The sequence below is a fragment of the Nannospalax galili genome, unplaced genomic scaffold (assembly GCF_000622305.1).
Source record: "Nannospalax galili isolate Female #2095 unplaced genomic scaffold, S.galili_v1.0 scaffold886, whole genome shotgun sequence".
NCBI lineage: Eukaryota > Metazoa > Chordata > Mammalia > Rodentia > Spalacidae > Nannospalax > Nannospalax galili.
In genome coordinates, this window is record NW_008355971.1 from 1,556,506 (window position 1) to 1,580,489 (window position 23,984).

Here is a 23,984-nt window from a genome sequence, read left to right on the forward strand (position 1 = left end):
TGGGATGGGGGCTCAGGTAGAGGGTGGGGTGGGATGAGGACTCAGGCAGAGGGTGGGGTAGGATGGGGGCTCAGGTAGAGGGTGAAGGTGGGATGGGGGCTCAGAGGATTGGCATGAGATGTAGGCACAGGAAGAGGGTAGGGGTGTTGTGGGGATGCAGTCACAGGGTGAGGAGCAGGATAGAGGCACAGATAGAGTGGGAGGTCAGAGGGGCTTGCAGACGGAAGGCAGATTAGAGGTTCTGACACAGGGAATAAAATGAAATGGGGTGCAGGTAGAAGGTGAGGTGTTGGATGAGTGTAGGCACAGGTTGGGCACCAGAGGGTGATGGACAGGGTGGGGTACAGGTAGAGGGTGAGGGGTGTGGTGGGGGCATAGCTTCTGTCTGCTCTCAGGCTTTGCTTCCTCTTGATTTCCTTCATACCTGGTCCTCCCTTGGCTCTCCAGCCACAATAGAGGCTTCCAGGCCATGGAAGACAAGGAACAGAGCCCTCACCACATCCATCCTCTCTTTCCTCAGTGTCCTGGACCTCAATGCCTTTGAGAGGCAGAACAAGGCAGAGGGGCTGGGCATGGTGAACGAGGACGGCACTGGTGAGACCCTCTCCTGGGACATCACCTTCCTCATCACCCCTCCTGGTCCACAGCCACTGCCCTTCCCCGAGTCCCTGTCCTCCAAGGCACTCCCTTCCCAAGAGCTCCCTTGGATACCTTCAGGGTTGTGGTTCCCAATCCTAAGTGTCCCCTCCATTCCTCTGGGTCTCCCTCCAGATGGGCTCCACCCCTGGGTCTGGTGTTCCCTCACCCATCACCACATGGACCTGCCTCCATGTGGCCCAAGTCTCACACCTTGGTTGCTGTTCTTTCATTAATGTTCCTAATCCGGTTAATCTGGTCTCCTCTTTGCCGTGTTTTGACGTGTCTAACTTTCCACCTGACTGGCCTCCTGCCTCTTGTTCTCTCTCTCTCTCTCTCTCTCTCTCCTCCCTCCCTCCCTCTTCTTTCCTCTCTTCTCTCCTCTCTCACCCCCTCACCCCCTTTCCTCTCGCTTCCCCCCATCCCTATTCCTTGCTAACCACACTTCCTCCTGTCTCTTTTTGGCCGTCTTTCTCTGTGCATCTGTGTCCTTGTCCCTGCCTGTGTCACCGTACTTTGCGTTGTTTTTGCTGTCTGTCTCTGTCTCTTTTTCCCTCTTTTCTCCTGCTTCCTCCTCCCATCCTGTTGGCTGCCCCAGTCATCAATCGCCAGAACGGTAATTCCCCAGCTCATTCCCATTGCTGTGCTGCGCCCCACTCTCCCCCTTCTAACCCCCTGCCCGACGCCCCCCTCCCCGGGGCTGAGGATCTGGGAAGGTCAGGGAGATCAAGGAGGGAGACCCTTCAGTGAGTTCCGTGGATAATACTGAGATCCCCAAGTCCAGAGGCAGATTCGAAATCCAGTTTTAGCTGCCAGCAACCGTGAGACAGAACAGGTCTCTTAATCTTCTCTAAGCCTTAGTTTCTGAGTGTGAAATAGAAGTTAGAAAAGACAGCAAAGGTCCCTTTTCAGATGGATATTCTCCAGCTTCCAGACCCAGATTCACAGTCCAGGGTGGGATGAGCCCTCCCCCATTCCCCCCTTCCCTGCGCTCTGCGTCTCGAACTCAGATTGGTCTGTTAGTGGGTTTCCCACTCACCAATCAGAGTGGTTACCTCCAGTGTCCACTCTGATTGGTGTCGCGCGCCCCTCTGCGCCTGCTCTGATTAGCCTGTTCCAGATCTAGCCTTTCCAGTCCTCCACCATTGGCTTCTTTGCAATGTCTATTCTGATTGGACCATGTTGACACACCTCCCCTCTACTTCTCCTGGATTGGCTGCTTTTGAGGCTTTCTGGACCAATTGGCTGGCTTTTAATCCCTGTCTCCTCCTTGCCCAGTCCTCCTCTATTCAGACCTTTGTGGAAGTGACCCCAACCTCATAATCCATTAACCCCTGCAGCCTGGAGTGGGGCTCAGGGTCATACCGGCTGCCTGAATGTCTGCTGACTCAGCAGACACTCTCAGATACCACACAAGTGACATCCGAGGGACACTGAGGCTGTAGAAAGACACTTGAGGCCCCAGCTTCCTGACGCAAGGCACCTTGGGACTATCTGAGGATCTCACGGGCTATGTCATGGATGCTGGTGGCCCTCAGAGTGTCTTTGAAAAGTTGGCTGAGCCTCCCACCGCTACCTCCATGCTTTATGCATGTGTGTGCAGTGTGCACAGGTTGTGTGCATGTGTGTGCTGTGTCCTGGCCCGTCTGACCCCCTCCTGGGCCCTGTTCCCTTCCTTCCACTCAGGGGAGAAGGTCATGGCAGATGACGAGTTCACGCAAGACCTGTTCCGCTTCCTGCAGCTGCTCTGTGAGGGACATAACAACGGTAAGGCGGAGGCTGGGCAGACTGCCGAAAATTGCCTGACTTAACCTCCAATCCCTTCCTCCCTTCATCCGTGAGAACCACCCGGGCCTTGCAGGCCTTGTCCCCGCTGGTCTCTCTGCCTTCCAAAATCTCTCTGAAGAAGTGGGATGTGTTGGTTCTACACCTGAGAATCAGGAATTCAAGATCATCTTCAGTCACATAGCTAGTTTGAAGTCAGCCAGAGCTAATAAGACTCTGTTCCAAACAAATAACAATACAAAATCTCCCTGAAATTCTGAAATTTAACCACCTAGCTTCACTTTTACTTCCTCTGACCAGTGCAATTCCACAAAGGCAATCTTCTAAAATCCAGTTTGGCCAAAAATCAGTTTGCCCAAATGGGCAATTTGTCGCACTCAGTTTTCCCACAGGCCTTTGGCAGCGTTCACTATGTGGAGTCTGCAGAGGAACAAATTGCTTAGCATTTAAAAGTGAATCTATTAGATTTGTTCATTTGTTTATCGAATAAAACGCTTTCCCAGGAGGAAGATCTACAGATTCTTAACATAAGCAAGAATTTTCACAAGTTCTGTTCTTGTTATGCCAATTTAACAAAATCCAGGGTGACGCAGCCTGTTAATTAAACACAGTGCTATTGGGAAATAGGACTTCATGTGCACACACCATTTATAACACTAAAGGAACAGTCAAGCAAGTAGTGGTGCAGGCCTGTAATCTGAGCACTGGGGAGGTTATAGCAGGAGGGTCGTGAGTTCAAGCCAGAAAAGTAAGACCTTTTCTCCAGAAGCATAAAGAACAGTCTAAGTCCTGAACAATATTCTCCCCAGTGCCATTTCCTATTAACATGTATGTCACAAGGTTGTGTTTACAGTGCTTACAGGAGCTTATGAAACCACAGAGTACCCAGACTGTATATGTGTGTGCAAATGTGTTACTGTGTGCATGTGTATCTGTGTGACTGTGCATATGTATCTGTGTGGCTGTGTGCATGTGTGTCTGTGTGATTGTGCAGTGTGTGTATGTCTTTGTGACTGTATGTGGTATGTGTGTATTTGTGTCAATATGTGTAGTGTAGGTGTATAACTGTGTGATGTGTGTGTATTCATGTGGCTGTGGCATGTGACTGTGTGATGTACATTATGTGGTGGTGCATGCTGGTGAGTAGCAGATGCACGCACATGCAGAGGCCAGAGCAGGACGTTGGGTGTCTCCTCTTTAGCTCTCTACCTTATTGCCTTGAAACAGAGTCTCTCACTGAGCCGGAAGTTCTCTGTTTCTCCTAAGCTGGCTGTCTTGGGATCTGCCTGTCTCAGCCTCCCAATACAGAGGTTATGTGCATGCCCAGCTATTCCTGGATTTTTATGTGGGTGCTGAGAATTCAAACTCGGGTCTTCATATTTGCAGAGCAAGCACTCTTTCTTATCCACTGAGCCACCTTCCCAGCCCTCTGGAATTAGCATTTCTGATCTGACAAGAATTTGAGTGATTAGAAATCTAACTCCCATAACTTCACTCCTCTAGGATAGCAGTTGTCTTTAAGGTAGAGATTCATAAATCTTTAACCCTAACTTCTTTTTCTTATTTTTTTTTTGGTGGGGGGTTGTCTTTTGTCTTTTTGAGACAGGGGACCTGTAGCTCCAGCTGACCTGGAACTCCATAAGTAGAGCAGACTAGCCTTGATCTTCACAGAGATTCACCTGCCTCTGCCTCCCCAGTGCTGGAATTAAAGAAGTGCATCAGCATGTCCCACCCTTTTCTTGTTTTTTGAGGCAGGATCTCATTGTTGCCCAGGCTGGCCTTGAACTAGCTATGTAGCAGAGTCTGATCTTGAACTCCCAATCCTCCTGTCTCCATCTCCAAAGTGTCTGTGCTCTTCAACAAAAGCTAAGGACCACCAAGATGGCTCAGCTACTAAAAGTGCTTGCTGCACAAGGCTGGCACTTGAGTTCAATTCCCAGAAACTACTGTAGTAGGAGAGAACCAACTCCAGAAAGTTACAAATAAATAAATAAATAAATAAATAAATAAATAAAACCAACAAAAGATAAAGCATTAGCAGACATAGCCATACACACCTGTATTCCTGGAACTCAGGAAACTGAGACAGGATGATCTCAAGTTATGAGTGAGCCTGGCCTATGCAGTGACTTCAAGGCTAACCTGGGTTACAAAGTAAAAAAACATCCTCACATCAGGTCTGCAAGGTAGAGTTGATTGTGTGCCCCCATTTACATATGGAGAATGAGGCACAGTCTATACCACACAGAGGTATTCTATAACTCACCTGAGGTCATGCGCCTGGGAATGTGTACAGCCAATTCCTGACCTTTGAAGTCTCATCTCTCAGAGGCCTCCTCCCGCAGGACTGAGTCAGTCCTTTGTGCAGTCTGCTGATCATTCTACCCGGTGTTCACCACCATCCTGCTCCCTGTGAACAGCATTTAACATCATTGTTCTAGACAGAATTTCTCAACCATATATTAAAAGCAGCACCCACAGGCAGCTAAAACCATCCTTAACTCCAGTTCCAGGGTAATCCAAAGCCTTCTTCTGACCTCTGCTGCATTGCACAACACAGGTGCACTCACATACATGCAGGCAATACACTGATACACATAAAATAAATAATAAATAAAATATTTTTTTAAAAGTAGAAAAGTGCCTGGGTGTAGTGGTGCAAGCCTTTAACCCCAGGACTCAGGAGGCAGAATCAAGATCTCTGAGATTGAGGCCAAATTCCAAGCCAGCTAAGGCTACAGGGAGACCCTGTCTGAAAAAAAAAAATGTAAAGAAATGTTCTGATGACTCCCCCAACTACGCATAACCCAGTTTTGAGGAGGGCAGCAAGGTCTCACTCTATCACCAAGTTCAAGTTCTAGCCTTGAACTTACTAAATAGCCTTGGAGGACCTTGAATTCCTAATGTTCCTGCCTTTACGTCCCACGTGCTAGAATTACAGGTGTGCACCACCACTCTCAATTTTCTTTGTTTTTGTTGTTTTGTTTTGAGACAGTCTATGTAGCCCTGCCTGGCCTGGAACTCACTATATAGACCAGGCTGGGCTAGGACTCATAAATATCTACCTGCCTCTTCCTCCCAAGTGCTGGAATCACAGGCTTGCATCATCATACCCAGTCACCACACCACATTGCACCATGGCTCAGTTTTAACAGTTGTCAACTTTCTGCAGAACAGTGTTTTGTCAAAAGTAGGAACCAATTCATTTGAAGTTTCAGATGCCTTTCAGCTCAGTTTCTTGTTCTAATTACACATTGGTCTACCTGGGGCACATTATTTTTTTTTTAGTTCTATATGTATGAATGTTTTATCTGCATTTATGTAAGGGTACCACATGCATGCAGTGCCCACAGAGGCCAGAAGAGGACATCAGATCCCCTAGAATTGGAGTTACAGACAGTGCTAGAAACGGAACCTAGGTCCTCTGCAAGAGCAGTCAGTGCTCTTAACCACGGAGCCATCTCTCCAGCCCCATGGGCACTATAAAAGATACTGAAGTCCTGGTCCTACCCACAGGGACTCTAATGAGTTGCTCTTGCGGGTGCCGGAGCATCAGGAGTTTTGAAAGCCTTCCTGTCCAGTCAAGGTTAAGAGATTGAAAACCACAAATGTAGCAGGCTGTCATCAGAATCTTTTGTAGCTAACTAGAGCAGGACAGGGCAGAGAATACTGCAGGGTGTTAAGCACATAGAAAGGTTATGTAACACTTTAGGATTTAATCGAACACCTGTACTTGGTCTCAATGAGAAAAGACTTTCCTGAAGTAGATGGCAGTTAGAAAAGATGGAAGCCAGGTGGGGTGGCACTTGGGAGGCTGAGGCAGGAGAATTGCAAGTTCAAGGCCAAGCTAGGCTACACAGAGAGTCTCTGGGCTGAGAATGTGACTTGGTTGGTAAATGTTTGCCTAGCATTCATGAGGTCCTGGGTGCCATCTCCATCACTATATAAACCAGACATGGTAGAGCACACCTGTAATCCCAGAGCTCGGGCAGGAGGAGTAGAAGTTCAAAGCCAGGAGTCTGGAGAGATTGCTCAGGGGTTAGGAACATGTATTGCTCTTGCAGAGGACCTGAGTTCAGTTCCCAGCACCCATGCCCAGCAGCTCACAACTGTCTGTAACTCCAGCTCCAGGGTATCTGATACCATCTTCTGGACTCCATGGGAGCTGCGTGCACACACACAGATACCCACACATGGATACACAGAGACATAAGATAAAAAATAAATAAGTTGGGCGTGGTGGTGTACTCCTTTAATCCTGGCAATCAGGAGGTAGAGGCAGGTAGATCTCTGTGAGATTGAGGCCAACCTGATCTACATAGTGAGCTCCAGGCCAGCTGGGGCTACAGGGAGACTCTGCCTCAAAAAAGCCAAAACGAAACAAAAATTTAAAAAATAAATAAAATAAATAAATAAATAAAATATATGGTGCCTTGCAGAGGACCTGAGTTCAAATCCCAGAGCCCACATTGGATGGCTGACAAGCATCTACAACTGTAGCGCCACAGGATCTGACACCCTCTTCCTCTGTGGGTACCTGCAGCTCACACAAGCATATATCCATACAGATACATATAATTAAAAATAAAGTAAACCGGTGGCTGTTCCTGCAGAATATCCGCATTCGAATCCCAGCATCTGCATGGCAGCTAACAACTGTCTGTAAGTCCAGTTCCAGGGGATCCGACGCCCTCTTCTGTCCTCCATGGGCATTGCATGACACAGGTGCAGTTACACATATGCAGGCAATACACTCATACACATAAAATAAAAATAAAAATAAAATAAAATACATCTTAAAAAATAATTTTTTTCTACGGGGCTGGAGAGATGGCTCAGTGGTTAAGAACACTGGTTGTTCTTGCAGAAGACCTGGGTTCAAATCCCAGCACTCACATGACGGCTAACAACGGTCCATAACTCCAGTTCCAGGGGATCCGACAGCCTCTTCTGTTCTCTGCAGGCATTGAACGACACAGGTGCACTTACCTACATGCAAGAAATACATGCATACACATAAAATAAAAATAATAAAATATTTAAAAATAAATAAATTTTTTAAAAATTTTTTAAAAGGGAGGGCCAGGTGCCAGAGAGATGGGTCAGTCCGTAAAGGTGCTTGCTGCCAAGCTGATGACCTAAGTTCAATCCCCAGGACCCACGTGGTGGAAGGAGAGAACTGGCTCTTGGAAGTTGTCCTCTGACGTACACACACACACACACACACATCAATCAATCAACCAAGAAAGGCGAGAAAGGGAAACTGAATCTCAGTCTTTTATTTATTTTTACTTTATGCATATGAGTGTTTGTGTGTATGTAAGTGCACCTGTGGAGTCAGAAGAAGGCATCGGATCCCCTGGAACTGGAGTTAAGAACAGTTGTTAGCTGCCATGTGGGTGCTTGGGAACTGAACCCAGGTCCTCTGCAAGAGCACAAGTGCTCTTAACTCCTGAGCCATCTCTCCAGCCCCCTCAACAATATTCTTAGATAAATATATAAATAACCTTCCATCCCTGTGACACACATACTTGGTAAATACTTTTTAATTGTACACCTTCTGGCACACAGTAGGCACATAATAAAAACATTTCATAAGTCAATAAGCGATGCACCTTTGTCCTCCCTTCACAGGAGTGCTCACTGAATGAATGGATTTTTCATTTCCTTAGATTTCCAAAACTATCTGAGGACACAGACTGGAAACACCACCACCATCAACATCATCATCTGCACCGTGGACTACCTCCTGCGGCTGCAGGTAAGAGGTGGCTGTGACCTGAGCCAGGGGCCAGTGAAACCATGCATGGTCCCAGGATCCCTCAAGCCCTGTCGACCCCATAGGAGTCCATCAGTGACTTTTACTGGTACTACTCGGGCAAGGATGTCATCGAAGAGCAGGGCAAGAGGAACTTCTCCAAAGCCATGTCGGTAGCTAAGCAGGTGTTCAACAGCCTCACCGAGTACATCCAGGTAGGCCCCGCCCCTGGGATGGGGCAGGGAGGCCCTGTCTGCATCTGGCGCCCCTGCCTGGGGCTCACACTACTCTGTCCCCAGGGTCCCTGCACCGGGAACCAGCAGAGTCTGGCACACAGCCGCCTCTGGGATGCCGTCGTAGGGTTCCTGCACGTGTTTGCCCACATGATGATGAAACTGGCTCAGGTTCGAGTCCCTGGATTCCCCATCCCTCTACTTCCAGGCATCCTCTAAGCAATCCGTTTCCACCCTTGCCCCATGGGTTAGTGCCCTAGTGCTCTAGAACGTTCCAGATGGGTTCCCCGCACCCCAAGGCCAAAACCATCTTCCTTCTGAACTGGTCCTATGCATGACCCGCCTGTTCTGCCCCCACCAATCCGCTCGTTTCCCACCTACGCTTCCATTGGTTTGACGGTTGGAGCCCCGCCCCTTCCAGCTAGAACTCCTCTGTGATTGGTTGGTTTCTTTTCTCCTGAGGAGGTCATCTCGGATTCCTCCAATCCTGGGGATGAAATGGGGGCAGATTTCTAGATTAGGGCCGTGGCTGAAGGGGTGTTGCTTTTTTATACTGGCTGCGGTAGAGGACCCCCATGCCGGACACCCATGATGTAAGGACCCATCTCCTTTTCCTCGCCGCCCTTGTCCCTTTGCAGCGTTGTGAATGCCTCGCGAATACTCCATGCATTTGTGCTTCTGCTTGGTAGACTTATCCAAGGCTTCCGTGTACAGTTGGCAAGGTTATGCATTGCATAAGGGCAGACAACCTCCAGTTGCTGGCCACGTCCTAAGCCATCAGAACATTGGTGTAGTACTATAACTATCCAGCAGATGGCAGTAAAGTATTCGATATAATTTTCCAACAGCCGTCCTAGATGATGCCATCTGACTTTAAAAGGAGTTAAACTGAGAACTCAGTTTCTCAATGTTAGTACAGTCAAACTTGTGACGTTGGTGTGATCTTAAAACGCCAGTGCAAATATACTTCCAAGTACTACCAAGTTAATTCATCATCCACAGCCCAGGTGGAGATTGCAAGGGACAGATACTGAGTAGAAAGAGCTAGGACTAGAATCACCCAGGCTGGGGGCATGGCTCAGCTGTAGAGCACCTGCCTAGAATCCCCCAGTGAGGGGCTGGGGTGTGGCTCAGTGGTAGAGCACCTGCCTAGAATCCCCCAGTGAGGGGCTGGGGTGTGGCTCAGTGGTAGAGCACCTGCCTAGAATCCCCCAGTGAGGGGCTGGGGTGTGGCTCAGTGGTAGAGCACCTGCCTAGAATCCCCCAGTGAGCGGCTGGGGGTGTGGCTTAGTGGTAGAGCACCTGCCTTAGAATCCCCCAGTGAGGGGATGTAAAAGTGATTCTCAGACTTCCATCCACCCCACTAACGCTCCAGAAGTGAGGAGACACATCTTTCCTAAGGCTCTACATGAAAGACCGGAGACTCCCTGATGGCACTTTGGGGCAATGTGCTCGTTATTGATCCAATGATCTTAGCCAGAGGGAAGAAATTTTTGATTGTCCAGACCTACTGATGTATCCACTCTTAGAGCCAGAAGGTGGCATTAGCTCTATAAACTCTTGACAGGGTTATAGCCTCCCCCCAGCCCAGGTGAAAATGTGGAGATAAAGAGAAAACTGGATCATGGGAAGGCACAAACCCCAGATTCTGAGGTCCTAGAATGTTGGAGTCTTTGACAGAATGCCAAACTTTGCAACTGTGGGATGCATTATGATGAGAACCAGCCACTCCAAGAACCAGTCTGGGGTGAAAGGAGCCTTACAGTGCGTGTGTGTGGTCTTCCCACTTCCCTCTTTGTTTTACTGGGTGGAGCCACATGAAATTACACTATTTGGGTCAAAAATGGCACCTGCATGTGACTTAATACAAGTGCCATGGGGGAACCTTTGTGGTGGCTTCTGTGAGCCCCACACGAAGCACTGTGGCAGGGGACGCACTGTGCTCCTATATTCCCCCAAATGGCTTCCCAGAATGTGCCTGGCCACCTCCCCAGTCCTTCCTCTTGAACTTCCTCATCATCCTATCTGTGCACCACAATTCTATTCAACATGCATGTGTGTGTCAAGCGCAACCATAAACACCATGCTGGGTTCACATTCCTTCTTAGATCTGAGTCTCTATCCACAGTATCTGTGTCTGTCTGCCTGTCTGTTTGGCTGTCTCACTCTGGCCTGAATGTCTGCTCTCCAAGGCTCCCAGTCTTCCTTGTCTGCCAACCCCACAGCCCTCACACTCCTCCTCCTGGGTGCCAACCCCACCCCACAATCTTGTCTCTCTGCCCTTCCCCTGCTTCTGAGGAACATGTTTGGACTCGGGTCCCCTCAGAGGTAAGAGAAAAGAAGGGGACTTAGGTCTTGCTGGGGGGGGCAAAACTGTTTGGTGGGATGGCGTCTCTGTAGAGACCAGCCTGACATAGCCGGGTGTGGGGCTTCTAGGACTCCAGCCAAATAGAGCTGCTGAAGGAGCTGCTGGACCTACAGAAAGACATGGTGGTGATGTTGCTGTCACTTCTAGAAGGTATGTTTAGAGCGTGGAGGTGGGAGCAGTGCAAAGGTTCAGACAAGCCCAAGAATGATGCTCTGAGACCTGGGAGGCCCTAACTTTGAGCCCCAGCTGACACCATGCCAGAGCCAGTGGGTTGATGACATGGTCAACCAACATTTGCCAGGTACTTACCACAAGCCAGGCCTTGACTGTATGGATCTGAGTTTATTGATTCCCTAGAAAAACTTTAATAAGATGAGTTGCCTGGACACTGTATTTATGTACTTAATATTTATTTATAAAATGTACCAATATAATGTATAATAGTTATTTATTAAATATATCAGTTAGCTTTTGCTGCCTAACAAATATCCCACAAATGTAGCAACTTGAAACAATAAGATAGGGTCTCCCCAGCTGACCTGGAACTTGCTATGTAGACCAAGCTGACCTCAAACTCACTCACAGAGATCAGCCTGCCTCTGCCTCCCAAGTGCTGAGATTAAAGGTGTGTGCCACCACACCTGCCTTTGAAACAATAGTCCTTTCTTTCTTTTTTTTTTTTTTTTTTTTTTTGAGACAGGGTCTCCCTGTAGCCCCAGCTGGCCTTGAACTCACAGAAATATACCTGCCTCTGCCTCCTGAGTGCTGGGATCAAAGGCATGTGCAAACATGCCCAGCTTTGAAACAAACCATGCCCAGTGTTGAAACACTATTTCTTATTTGATAAAAAATAATTCAAGTGTTGGGCATGGTGGTATACACTTTTAATTCCAGACATAGGAAGCAGAGGAAGAAGATCTCTGTGGGATTGAGGCCAGCCTGGTCTATGTGGTGAATTCCAGGCCATCTGGGGCTACAGGGAGAACCTGTTTCAAAAAGACCAAAACAAACAAACAAACGAAAAACCTGGCTATAGTGATATATACCTGTAATCCCAGCACACAGGGGGCTAAGGCAGAAGGATCAGGAGTTCATCACCGTCCTCAGCTACAAAGAGCTTGAGGCCAGTCTGGGCTACATGAGACCCTATCTTAAAAACCACAAAACAATAATTAACAAACATACTTTTTATATAAAAGCTATTTTTAGATAGAGTATCCTCTCTCCTCACCTTGGGATTAAACCTAGGGTTTTGTGCGTACCAAGCAAGAACTCTACCCAGCCCCCTCATCCTTTTTTATGGATGTATAGTGCTCCACTGAGGGGTATATAGTAAATTAATTTCATCAAATCCCTATTGATGGCATTCAAGTGATTTTTCTTATCTGTGGTACTGAGTATAGAACCTCAGACCTTCTGCATTAAGCACATAGTCTATCATTTGGCTGCATTCCACACCTCAAATATTCTTATTTTCCTTTATGAGACAGAGTCCAGGCTAGCCTTAAAATCATGACAGTCCTCCTGCCTCACCCTCCCAAGTGCTGCACCAATGGAGTTTTTAGGTGTGTGAGCTCTGAGATCATGCAGCTCTGGGTTCAAATCCTCCTCCCTTGCCTATTTACAAGCCATGTGCCCTTGAGTGGATCATTTTCCCTGAGTCTGTACACCTTACAGTAAAACTTTCCTTGTAAGGCTGACATGATACTATACTAGGGCAGCCCTTGGCTTAACATCTGTTATGTGACACCCACCGTCAGCCTGTGCCACCACACATCACAAATGACCCTCTATGGGGAGGCATGGAAGCTGGCCAGGGGGTGTCCACCCATTTTCTGGGTGCTAGGGAGTCATAGGTGGCTCATGAGCTGGAGAGAAGGATGCCCCTCCAGCTCTAGGGAGGAGGTTCTGCTGGGCCACACTGACTCAGGGCTCCTGCAGGGAATGTGGTGAACGGCATGATTGCCCGGCAGATGGTTGACATGCTGGTGGAATCCTCGTCCAACGTGGAGATGATCCTCAAGTTCTTTGACATGTTCCTCAAACTCAAAGACATCGTGGGCTCAGAGGCCTTCCAGGACTATGTCACAGATCCCCGTGGCCTCATCTCCAAGAAGGACTTCCAGAAGGTGGGTGCTGGACAGAAGGTGAGCCCAGGACCCAGGCGGGGCTGCTAAGTGTCAGCCATGCCTTTCCCAGCTGGCTGCTTTGGGGCACAGACCTCTCAGTCAGGCTCAGTTTCCTTATCTGTAAAATGGGATATTCTGAGCATGGGGGTGTGTGCCTGTGATCTTAGGATTTCACAAACAGGCAAGAAGATCATGAGTTTGAGACCAGCCCAGGCTGCACAGGGAGGCCTTACCTCAAAATTAATTAATTAGTGCCAGTAATGCAGTGCTTGAGACTGTTTTTAGGATGAGATGCATTCTAGCCTAAAGAACCATTATTACTTTTATCATTTTTTTAGTCTTTTAAAAAAAATTTATTAAGCTTTTGTACATTTCATGCAACAGTTCTTAATCAAATTTAGATCCCCCTCCCCCATCCATGACCCCCACACCCCTCACTATTATCTTTATAAATAGTTATGTGATCATCTCATCTGTCAGCAGTCCATTGCTGTGACAAACAGCCTGAGACAATTAACTTAAAGGAGAAAAGGTTTCTTTTATTGTTGGTGGTGGGGTATTTTTGCTTTTGGTTTGGTTGATTGGTTGGATGTTGGTTTGGTTTGGTTTGGTTTTTTAGACAGAGTTTCACTATATAGCCCCAGTTGGCCTGGAACTTGCTATTGTAGACCAGGCTGGCCTCAAACTCAGAGATCTCCCTGTGTCTGCCTCCTGACCACTGGGACTAAAAGTGTGCACCACCACAATGCCCAGCCAAAAAAATAATTTTTTTTTGTCTTTTTGAGACAGGGTCTTCCTGTAGCCCCAGCTGGCCTGGAGCTCACTATGTAGACCAGGCTGGCCTTGAACTCAAAGAGATCCACCTGCCTCTACCACCTGAATGCTGGAATTAAAGGCCTATGCCACCAGGCCCAGCCACCTGGCAATTTTTTTTTTTAATACAAAAGAAATTAGTTTTCTCTCATTTCTCTTGGCAGTAAGTCCTGAAGAAGAAAGGTTTATTTTGGCTCATGGCTTTAGTCCAAGTTCACTTGACCCCATTGCTTTGGGCCTGTGGCAAAGACAGACCATCACAGTGGCAAAATAATGAGATGCACCTCATGGTGGCCAGGAGCAGAAAGAGAAAGAGACAGGACCAGAGTCTCAATATATTCTTTAAGGGCCCCCCCACAAAGGCCCAATCTCCTCCCACCAGGCCCCAAGTCCTAATGTATCCACCACCTCCCAGCTGCCCTAACAGCTGAGTATCAAACCTTTTACACAGAGCTTTTAGGGGACACTTGCTATATCTAAAAACAGGGGCTGGAAAGATGGCTCAGTGGGTTAAGAGCACTGGCTGCTGTTGCACAGAACCCAGGTTTGGTTCCCAGCACCCACATGGCAGCTAACAACCAATTATAACTCCAGTTTCAGGGGATTCAGTGCCCTCTCTGGCCTTGGTGAGCACTGCATGCACATGGGTGCATTTACATACATGCAGGCAAAACACTCCGACACATAAAAAATATAAATAAATAAATAAATAAATAAATAAATAAATAGATGATTAAATATTTTATTTATAGCCAGGCATGGTGGCGCACACCTGTAGTCCCAGTACTTGGGAGGCAGAGGCAGGCAGATGTCTGTGAGTTCAAGGCCAGCCTGGTCTACATGGTGAGTTCCAGGACAGCTGGGGCTACAGGGAGACCCTGTCTCAAAAAGACAAAAAAGGAATTATTTTTTTTTAATTTTATGTGTCTGTGTGTATTGCCTCCATGTATGTAAGTGAAGCATGTATGTACAAAGCCAGTAGAAGTCAGACCCCTTGAGCTGGAGTGAAGGGTGGTTGTTAGCCACCATGTGGATGCTGGGAACCCAGTCCTGCCAGTACAGGAAATGCTTTTAACCAGTGAGCCATCTCTCCAGCCCCAAATGAATACATTTTTAAGGATTCATATAATAATATCACCCTTATGAACAAGAATCAGTTAATTCTTTCTTTTTAAAAACTTTTATATCAGTTTCTTTCTGTGTGTGTCATGGTGCACATGTCGAGCTCAGAAGACAACTGTGGGAGTCTGTTCTCTGCCCCCACCATGTGGATCCCAGGGATTGAAATCTCACGCCTTCTGCTTTTGTGTGGTGCTGGGAGTCAGAGCCAGGGTCTTGTGCTTGCTGGGCAGGCTGTCCACCCCTGAGCTGTGTCCTCAGCCCTCAGGCTCAGCTGTCCCTGCAGTATGCCTTCCCAGATTCCTTCTCTGTCCTGGGCACTGCATTGGCTTCAATTCCACTTGTGGAAGATATTGTTTGTATATGTGAAGGATCATTCAATCCAGGATCTGGAGTTACACTTTTTATGTCCTGTTATCATTCTCTTTTTTAAAAAGCATTTTATTTATTATTTTTATTTTATGTGTATGAGTGTATTGACTGCATGTGTGTAAGTGCACCTGTGTCATGCAATGCCCACAGTGGTCACTAGAAGGCGTCTAATCCCCTGGAACTGGTGTTATGGACAGTTGTTAGCCACCATGTAAGTGCTGGAAATGGAACCTGGTCCTCTGCAAGAGCAGCCAGAGCTCTTAATAGCTGAGCCATCTCTCCAGCCACCCCCTGTTGTCACCCTCTTTAGCATGTTAATGAGGCCATTACAGACCTAGATTAGGAGGCTGTTGAGGGTGAGTCTGGGTTGTAATCCATGCACTCTTGCGGGAGTTGGGGTGGTGGTGGGGTGAGAGAGGATCAGAGATTCAAGGCCAGCCTCAGCTACACAGTGAGTTCTAGGTCAACAAAGGGCTATGAGAAGCCTTGTCTCAAAAAAACACCAAAAAAGGGGCTAGAGAGATGGCTCAGTGATTAAGAGCTAGGGATGCTTTTCTTTTCTTTTCTTTTAATATTTTATTTATTATGTTTATTTTTATGTGTATGAGTGTATTGCCTGCATGTATGTGAGTGCACCCATGTCGTGCAATGCTGTAGAGGTCAGAAGAGGGCTTCTTCGGATGCCCTGGAACTGGAATTAGGGACGGTTCGCCGCCATGTGGGTGCTGGGAATCAAACCTGGGTCCTCTGCAAGAGCAGTCAGTGCTCTTAACTGCTGAGCCATCTCTCCAGCTCCAGGAATGCTTCTCCATTGAACCCAAGTCAGTTCCTAGCACCCACCTGTAATGCCAACTCCTGGGGATCCAACACCCTCTGGTGGCCTCTGCAGGCATGTACACAAACACATACAGATACATTTTTTAAATAAAATAAGCAATGTTTTGAACATACATGCACACCAGGCATTTCCCTGCCTGAGGACCCTGCTCCAATCTCTTGAGTGCCCAATTTGCTTAGCTTTGCTAACTGAAGCTCTTGGCTAAACAGAGCTCTGCTCAAACTGGTTTTTTGTTTTGTTTTGATTTTGGTTTTGGTTTTTTTAGACAGGGTCTTCCTGTAGCCCAGCTGGTCTGGAACTCACTATGTAGACCAGGCTGGCCTCGATCGCCCAGAGACAGACACCATGCCCCTGCCTCTGGAGTGCTGGGATTAAAGGTGTGCACCTCCAGGCCTAGACTGATATATAAATGGCCAAAATACGGAGTGCCGAAGCCCCTTCCTCCTCATCCATCTGTTAGCTTTTTAGTTTTGGTTTTGTAACAGAATTTCGTGGAGCCCAGACTGGCCTCAAACTTGGTATGTAGCCAAGGATGACCTTGAACTCCTCATGCTCCAGCCTCCACTTCCCAAACGCTGGAATTATAAGTGTGTGCCACCGCACCCAGCTGTTAGCTTTTTATCGTATCGGTTCCATCATTTCCCGTTCACCTCTCAATGCTGTAGTGCGTGTTTCCTGAGAATAAATTCTTTTTCTTACGTAACTGCGGAATAATGGTTCATATCAGGAAATTAGCTGCAATGTGAGCCCCTTATCTAATCCTCAGATCTCACTCATTTCTTACTTGTGGAAGAGAGTTGTTGTTGTTGTTGTTGTGTTTTTTTTCAAGATCCAGCCGTGGTTGCAGCAACGTCTGCTCTATGAGCCTATGTTTCTGTTTGCTGAGATCCTTACCTCCCCGCCAGTTCCTGCCAGTGGCTCAGCATTTGCCCAGAACCCACCAGTGAGGGACTGGGGGCATGGTTTAGCAGTACCCAGAATGGGGGCCAATAGAGGCTCAGACAGTAAAGGCACCTGCTGTCAAGACTGATAACTTGAGTTCAATCCTCAGGACCCCACATTATTGAAGGAGAGAAACAACTCCTGCAGATTGTCATCTGACCTCCACCTGCATACACATACATACATACATACATACATACATACATACACATACATACATACATACATACATACATTAAAAAATAGTTTTAAAAAATTCTCCAATGCTGGGCAAAGTGAGTCAACTAACATGGGTGCTGAGAGCCGAACTCAGGTCCCCTAGAAGAGCTCTTAACTGCTGAACCATCTCTCCAGCCCTCAGGCATCATTTTTAAAATTTCATGTGTATGAGTGTTACGCTTGCACGTATGTAAGTGCACCTGTGTCATGCAGTGCCCGAGGAGGCCAGAAGACGGTGTTAGATCTCCTGGAACTGGAGTTATAGATGGTGTTAGCCACCATGTAGGTACTGGGATTTGAACCCGGGTTCTCTGCTAGAGGCAGGCAATGCTCTTAACCACTAAGCCATTGGTCCAGCTCCCGTGATTTTAAATGTGTCAAGATCCCTCTCAACTGTCTGGGGTGTCACAGATCACAAGGCTTGTTGTCAGGTACATGATGGTCTTTTCTTGGTGGTTGAGGATCAAACCTCTATCCTTTCCTATGGCTGGCAAATGCTCTACCACTGAGCTACAGCCTAGACCCACACATGACATTTTACACCTCAATATTCACAATGTTACAATCTATAATTTAAAAATCTGGTTTTGTTCTTTTTTTATTATTTTATTTTACATCTGTAACACCTTTTTGTTAAACAGAAAAGCCTAACTTGAGCACAATTTTAAATATTTGTAAATCAGGTCACAAAATGTATGCAAAATATTTGTAGTATAACTATTACAATTAAGATCATTAATCAAATCTTACACTAACACATTAGATTATCCCATCTGGCCTCTTCAGGTCCTGCATGCACTTACATGCACACAGGCAAAACACTCATACACAAATAAATTTAAATTTTTAAAAATATTTTGTTTATTATTTTTAATTTATGTGTATGTGTGTATTGCCTGCATGTAAGTAAGTGCACCCTTGTCGTACAATGCCCGCAGAAGACAGAAGAGGCTGTTGGATCCCCTGGAACTGGAGTTATGGACAGCTGTTAGCTGCCATGTGGGTGCTGGGATTTGAACCTGGGTCTTCTGCAAGAACAGCCAGTGTTCTTAACCTCTGAGCCATCTCTCCAGCCCCCAATGAAAATGTTTTAAAATATTTTATTATTTTTATTTTATGTGTATGAGTGTATTGTCTGCATGTATGCAAGTGCACCCATGCTATTCAATGCCCACAGAGATCAGAAGAGGGCATCAGATCCCCTGGAACTGGAGTTACAGGCAGTTGTTAGCTGTCATGTGGGTGCTGGGATCTAAACCCCAGTCCTCTGCAAGAGCAGCCAGTGCCATCTCTCCAGCCCCAATTTAAAATTTTTTCTGATTAAGAAAAAAAGTATCCCAGGGCTAGAGAGATGATTCAGTGGTTAAGAGCGTGTACTGTGCTTGCACCCACATGCGGCTAACATCCTTAAGTCCAGTTATAGCAGATCCAATGCCCTCTTCTGACCTCTGTGGGCATTGCATGCACATCCATGCATGCAAACACTCATACACATGAAATAAATATACAAATAAATATTTAAGAAAAAAAAATTAAAGGTAACCTAAATCAAGCCAGGCATAGTGGCACCTGCCTTTAAGCCCCAGCACTTAGGAGGCAGAGGCAGGCAGCTTTCTGTGAGACCAAGGCCAGCCTGGTCTACATAGTGAGTTCCAGGCCAGCTGGGGCTAAAGGGGGACCCTGTCTTAAAAAACAAGCAGCTGGGTGTGGTGGCATATGCCTTTAATCCCAGAACTCAGGAGGTGGAGGCAGGCGGATCTCCGTGAGTTCAAGGCCAGCCTGGTCTACATGATGAGTTCCAGGCCAGCTGGGGCTATAGGGAGACCCTATCTCGAAAAGACCAAAACAAAAATTTATTTTTATTTTATGGATATGAGTGTTTTGCCTGCATGTATGTAAGTGCTGCACATGTGTGTAATGCCTGTGGAAGTCAGAAGAGGGCATTGGATCCCCTGGAACTGGAGTTAAGAACCATGTGGGTTAGCTGCCATGTGGGTGCTGGGAACTGAACCCAGGTCCTCTGCAAGAGCAGTCAGTGCTCTTAACCATTGAGCTATCTCTCCAGCCTCCTATATCATTTTTTCAAAAAGATTTATTTATTTCATATCCATGTATATGTGTCTGAGTGTATGTGTGTGCAGTGTGTGCATGCAGGTACTGAAAGAGGCCAAAAGAAAGCATCAGATCCCCTGGACCTGGAGTTGCAGGAAGTTGTAAACTGCTCAGTATCAGTGCTGAGAACTGAAACCAGGTCCTCTTCAAGAGCAGCAACTATTCTTAACCACTGAGCCATCTCTCCAGCCCTTACTTTAAATTTTTTTTCTGGAAACATGGTCTCATATAGCCCAGTCTGGCCTCAGACTTGATATGGAGCCTAGGAGGATCTTAAATTCCTGATCCCCTGTCTCCATCTCCCAAGTGCTAAGATTACAGGCACATGTCACCACACATGTTTTTTGAGATGCTGGAGATTAAGTCTAGGGCCTTGTACAAGCTAAACAAGCATTCTACCAACTAAGCTATATTCCCAGCCCTGTCTGTATGACCTTACAACATATTTTAGTGGTACAAGAGCCTTCCCATGCTTTTTCACAAGAGCCCAATATTCAACTGTATATTTATGGTTTATTTACCTAGTCCCTATTGTGGACACTTCCTTAGTTCCTAGTGCTTTACTATTCCAACCCATACTGCAGTGAAGACTGCCGTGGATAGTCATACAAACTACGCTCTGTGCAAGGGTATAGTTTATAGCACAGGCATTGCATATGCGTGTGTTTATGACTTTGGAGTTCCAGCACAGGGCAGTGTGCTGATGAAGGCTCTAAGGGGCCAGAAGATCAGTGATTACCCTCATACATACAGGAGTTGGCGTATGTCAGAGGATAGAGCAGGACTGCGGGGTTAAGGATCAAAACAAATGCATTTATCATTCAGATACAGACTGCGATTTTCCCCTTTGCCTTAGCGAGGGGTGAGAGTGCCTGTTTCCACACAACCTCACCGCCAGACCGCACTGTCAAGCCTTTGGATTTTTGCCAATCTGATAGGTGGTAAAAAAACAGTGCAGTTCAGTCTTCCCTTGGTAGTTCCTTTGTGAGTGAGACTAAGCATCTTTGAATGCTATTTCTTTCACATTACATGTTTTGTGAACTAACCACATGTCCTTGACGTCTTACTTTTTAAATTTGTTTTGGGGTGGTGCTGGGGATCGAACCCAGGGCCTCTCCCATGCTAGGCAAGTGCTCTACTACTAAAACACATTCCCAGTGCTTATTTTTATTTTATCTTATTTTTTAGGTTTTTTTTTTTTTTGAGACTGGGTCTCCCTCTAACCCCAGCTGGCCTGGAACTTGCTAGGTAGACCAGGATGGCCTCCATTTCACAAAGATCTGCCTGCCTCTGCCTCCCAAGTACTGGGATCAAAGCTGTGTGCCACCACACCTGACCTTTGTTTAGTTTTTTTATCGGAATGCACCTCCACACCCAGCTTACCTGGTTTTTTTAAATGGGTTCTGGGAATTGAACTCAGGTCCTTGTGTTTGCAAGACAAGTACTTCGTCATCTGGGCTATTTCTCCAGTCCATGATTGTTTTAAAGAAGAAATAAGTATATATTCTGGTTTATCCAAAATATTATTTCAACATTTCACACTTTTTCCAGAGTCCACAGTGACTCCGGGCTTCTTCGTTGTAGCTTTTCAGTCTGGATGCCTCTGAGGCAAACTGCTAGTGTCATTTCGTGTGTGCTTCTGTCCCCTGTGCTTCTTGTCAACTGAGATTTACATCACAGAAGTTTAATCAGATTCTGGCTTGGAGATTGTTATTGTTTTGTTTTGCTTCTAGAGCCTTCCAGAACCCACCAGACACATCCTCTCTGGCCACCCCCCTTTTTGTTTTGTCAGCAGCTGCTAATGTTGACTATCCAAACACATGAGTTCTTTAGAGATTGAAAATGGCCTTATTCTCATTTCTAAACACTTGAACACTTACAAAATATCATGAGTTCAAAACACAAAGCATCCATTACATTTACAACATGATTCGCAGTTTCTTTATGACTTAAAATGCATGTTCAGAATTTTTTTTTTTTTTGTCTTTTTAAGACAGGGTCTCCCTGTAGCCCCAGCTGGCCTGGAACTCACTATGTAGACCAGGCTGGCCTTGAACTCACAAAGATCCACCTGCCTCTGCCTCCCAAGTGCTGGGATTAAAGGCATGTGCCTCCATGACCAGCCAGAATTTTTTTTTTAATTTTAAATTTTCTAAAAATTTCATGCATGAGTACTGTTAATTACATCAGTACTATATCCGTCTCTCCCACTCCCCCCTCCAACTCCTCCCATGCCTCCCTCTCAATTCTGTAATCTCTTTTTTTTTTTTTTTTTTTTTGTTGGTCTTTTTGAGACAGGGTCTCCCTGTAGCCCCACCTGTCCTAGAACTCACTATGTAGACCAGGCTGGCCGCAAACTCACAAAGTTCGGCCTGCCTCTGCCTCCCAAGTGCTGGGATTAAAGGCGTGTGCCACCATACCCCAGCAATTCTGTAATCTCTTATCTGGAGTATTGCTGTAGTACACACACACACACACACACACACACACACACAATCTACTGAGTCCATTTAGTGGTGATTGTGTATACATGTATTTAAGATTGACCATGTTCAGATTTTTTAAAAAGGACTTGTTATTTTTCAGAAAATGGATCAGACTTTGAAAGTCTCCAATTTTCAAGATATTTCACCTGTTTGCCAAATTTGGATGTATTAGCTTTCCAAGATGAGTGTAGTGGCTCACCTATAACCCAGCACTTGGGAGGCAGAGGCAGGAGGACCAAGAGTTGAAGGCCAGCCTTGGCTACATAGAGAATTTGAAACCATCCTAGGCTGCATGAGACCTTGTCTTCAAAGGCACAAAAATGAAATAAAAAGCAAATTTATTAGATTTCCATTATTATAACAATATTTGAAGAATGAATTTATAAAGAGAAAAGGTTTTCCTTTTGTTTGTGGTTCTGAGGGTTCCAGTACAAGATTAAATAGTCCTTGTCAAGCTGGTCATGGTGGTGCACACCTTTAATCCCAGCACTCAAAAGGCAGAGGCAGGTGGATCTCTGTGAGACCGAGGCCAGCCTGGTCTACATAGTAAGTTCCAGCCCAGCTGGGGCTAAAGAGAGACCTTGTCTCAAAAACAACAATAAAAACAGTCCCAGTGAAGGTCTGAGAAGATGGCTCAGAAGTTAAGACCACTGGCTGTTCTTGCAGAGGACAGCAACCGCATGGCAGTCAACAGCTGACCAGAACTCCAGTTCTAGGGGATTCGATGCCCTCTTCTGACCTCCATAGGCAATGCATGACATGGGTGCATTTACATGCATACAGGCAATACACTCATACACATAAAATAAAAATAATAAAATATTAGCTGGGCATGGTGGCGCACGCCTGTAGTCCCAGCACTTGGGAGGCAGAGGCAGGCATATCTCTGTGAGTTTAAGGACAGCCGGGGCTAAGTTCCAGGACAGCTGGGGCTACAGGGAGACCCTGCTTCAAAAAGACAAAAAAAAAAAAATTATATATATAAATATACACCCATATATATATATGTATATTAAAAAAAAAATCCCAGTCAAGCCAGGCTTTCCTGGGGAGGACATATGGCAAACCACATACCTCATGCATCAGGAAGCAGAAACTAGGCAGGAAGGTGCTAGCATCTCACAATCCCTTTTTAGGACATTCCACCACCGGCCTTGGGACCTCTCACTATGCCCCACCCCTTAAATGGCCACTGCACCCCTCCCAGTAGCGCCACCTATGGGTCAGAGCTTTAGCAGCCTGACCTTTGAGGGACATATCCACACTGTAGCATTGAATGAGCCCTCTACTGAGTGTCAAGCACTGCCTTAGTCACGAGGGCAGGGCAGAGAGCCAAACAGAGACACCCCACTTGAATCTGAGGGGCAAGTAAAACTAAGCTAAAATAAGCCATGTGAACTGGGTGGCCGGGAAAGGCCCTTCTGAGGGAGGAGATATTGAAGTCGAGATTTGAGAGGCATCATGTGAAAGCAGAGGAGGTTGTGGTGTCCCACGCAAAAGGGACAGCAAGTGAAAAAGCTGTAAAATAAGTGAGTGACAAGAAAGGAGGCCCATGGCTGCAGTGGGTGGTTGAGAAGAAAGGAGGGGGCGCAGTCTCAGAGGTGAGGGGGCAGCGGGCAGGGCCTGGCTGACAGTGGGGCGATTTCCAGCCTTCAAGCTTGTGTGGGGTTCAGCCAAGGGGGGATTTGGAGCAGAATGGGTGACACCGGAAGCAGGTGTTGACAGTTTCTCCCACTATGTGTAGGGCCAGCCGAGGGGGCAGAAAAGAAGCCATGTGAGGGTCCCAGTGGGAGACAGAAGCCTGAGGACCATGGACGGGGCAGACGTGGGTGGGTCTTGGATCTATTTTGAAAGCAGAGCTGACAGATTTACTGAGGGATCCGACGTGGGTGGCAAGACAAGAGAGGAACCAACGATGACTCAGAGATTTTAAGTTAAGCTCGTTGGTGGGTGGGGCTGCTGTTCGTGTGAGGGGAAAGACTGGAGGACAAGAGAGCTTACCACCAAAACTTCAGATACCATGGCACAGGCCTTTACTGCAGCACTCAGGAGGGAGAGGCAGGTGGATCTCTGTGGGTTTGAGGCTGGCCTGGTCTACATAGTGAGACCCTGTCTCAAAAGAATAAAATAAAATAAAAACAAGTCACTTCTGAGCATTACCATTTGTGGGGACA

At 46.6% G+C, this 23,984-nt stretch overlaps 1 protein-coding gene across 1 annotated transcript in view; it reads left to right on the forward strand.

Annotated features, from left to right (window-relative positions):
* The window catches only part of Ryr1 (ryanodine receptor 1), a 142,063-nt gene that overhangs the window by 91,445 nt on the left and 26,634 nt on the right, over window positions 1–23,984 (forward strand). The window contains 8 exon segments of the mRNA XM_029556551.1: window positions 521–594; window positions 1,235–1,252; window positions 2,323–2,403; window positions 8,094–8,182; window positions 8,266–8,394; window positions 8,479–8,583; window positions 10,849–10,930; window positions 12,722–12,909. Coding sequence (XP_029412411.1) covers window positions 521–594; window positions 1,235–1,252; window positions 2,323–2,403; window positions 8,094–8,182; window positions 8,266–8,394; window positions 8,479–8,583; window positions 10,849–10,930; window positions 12,722–12,909 — 766 coding nt within the window.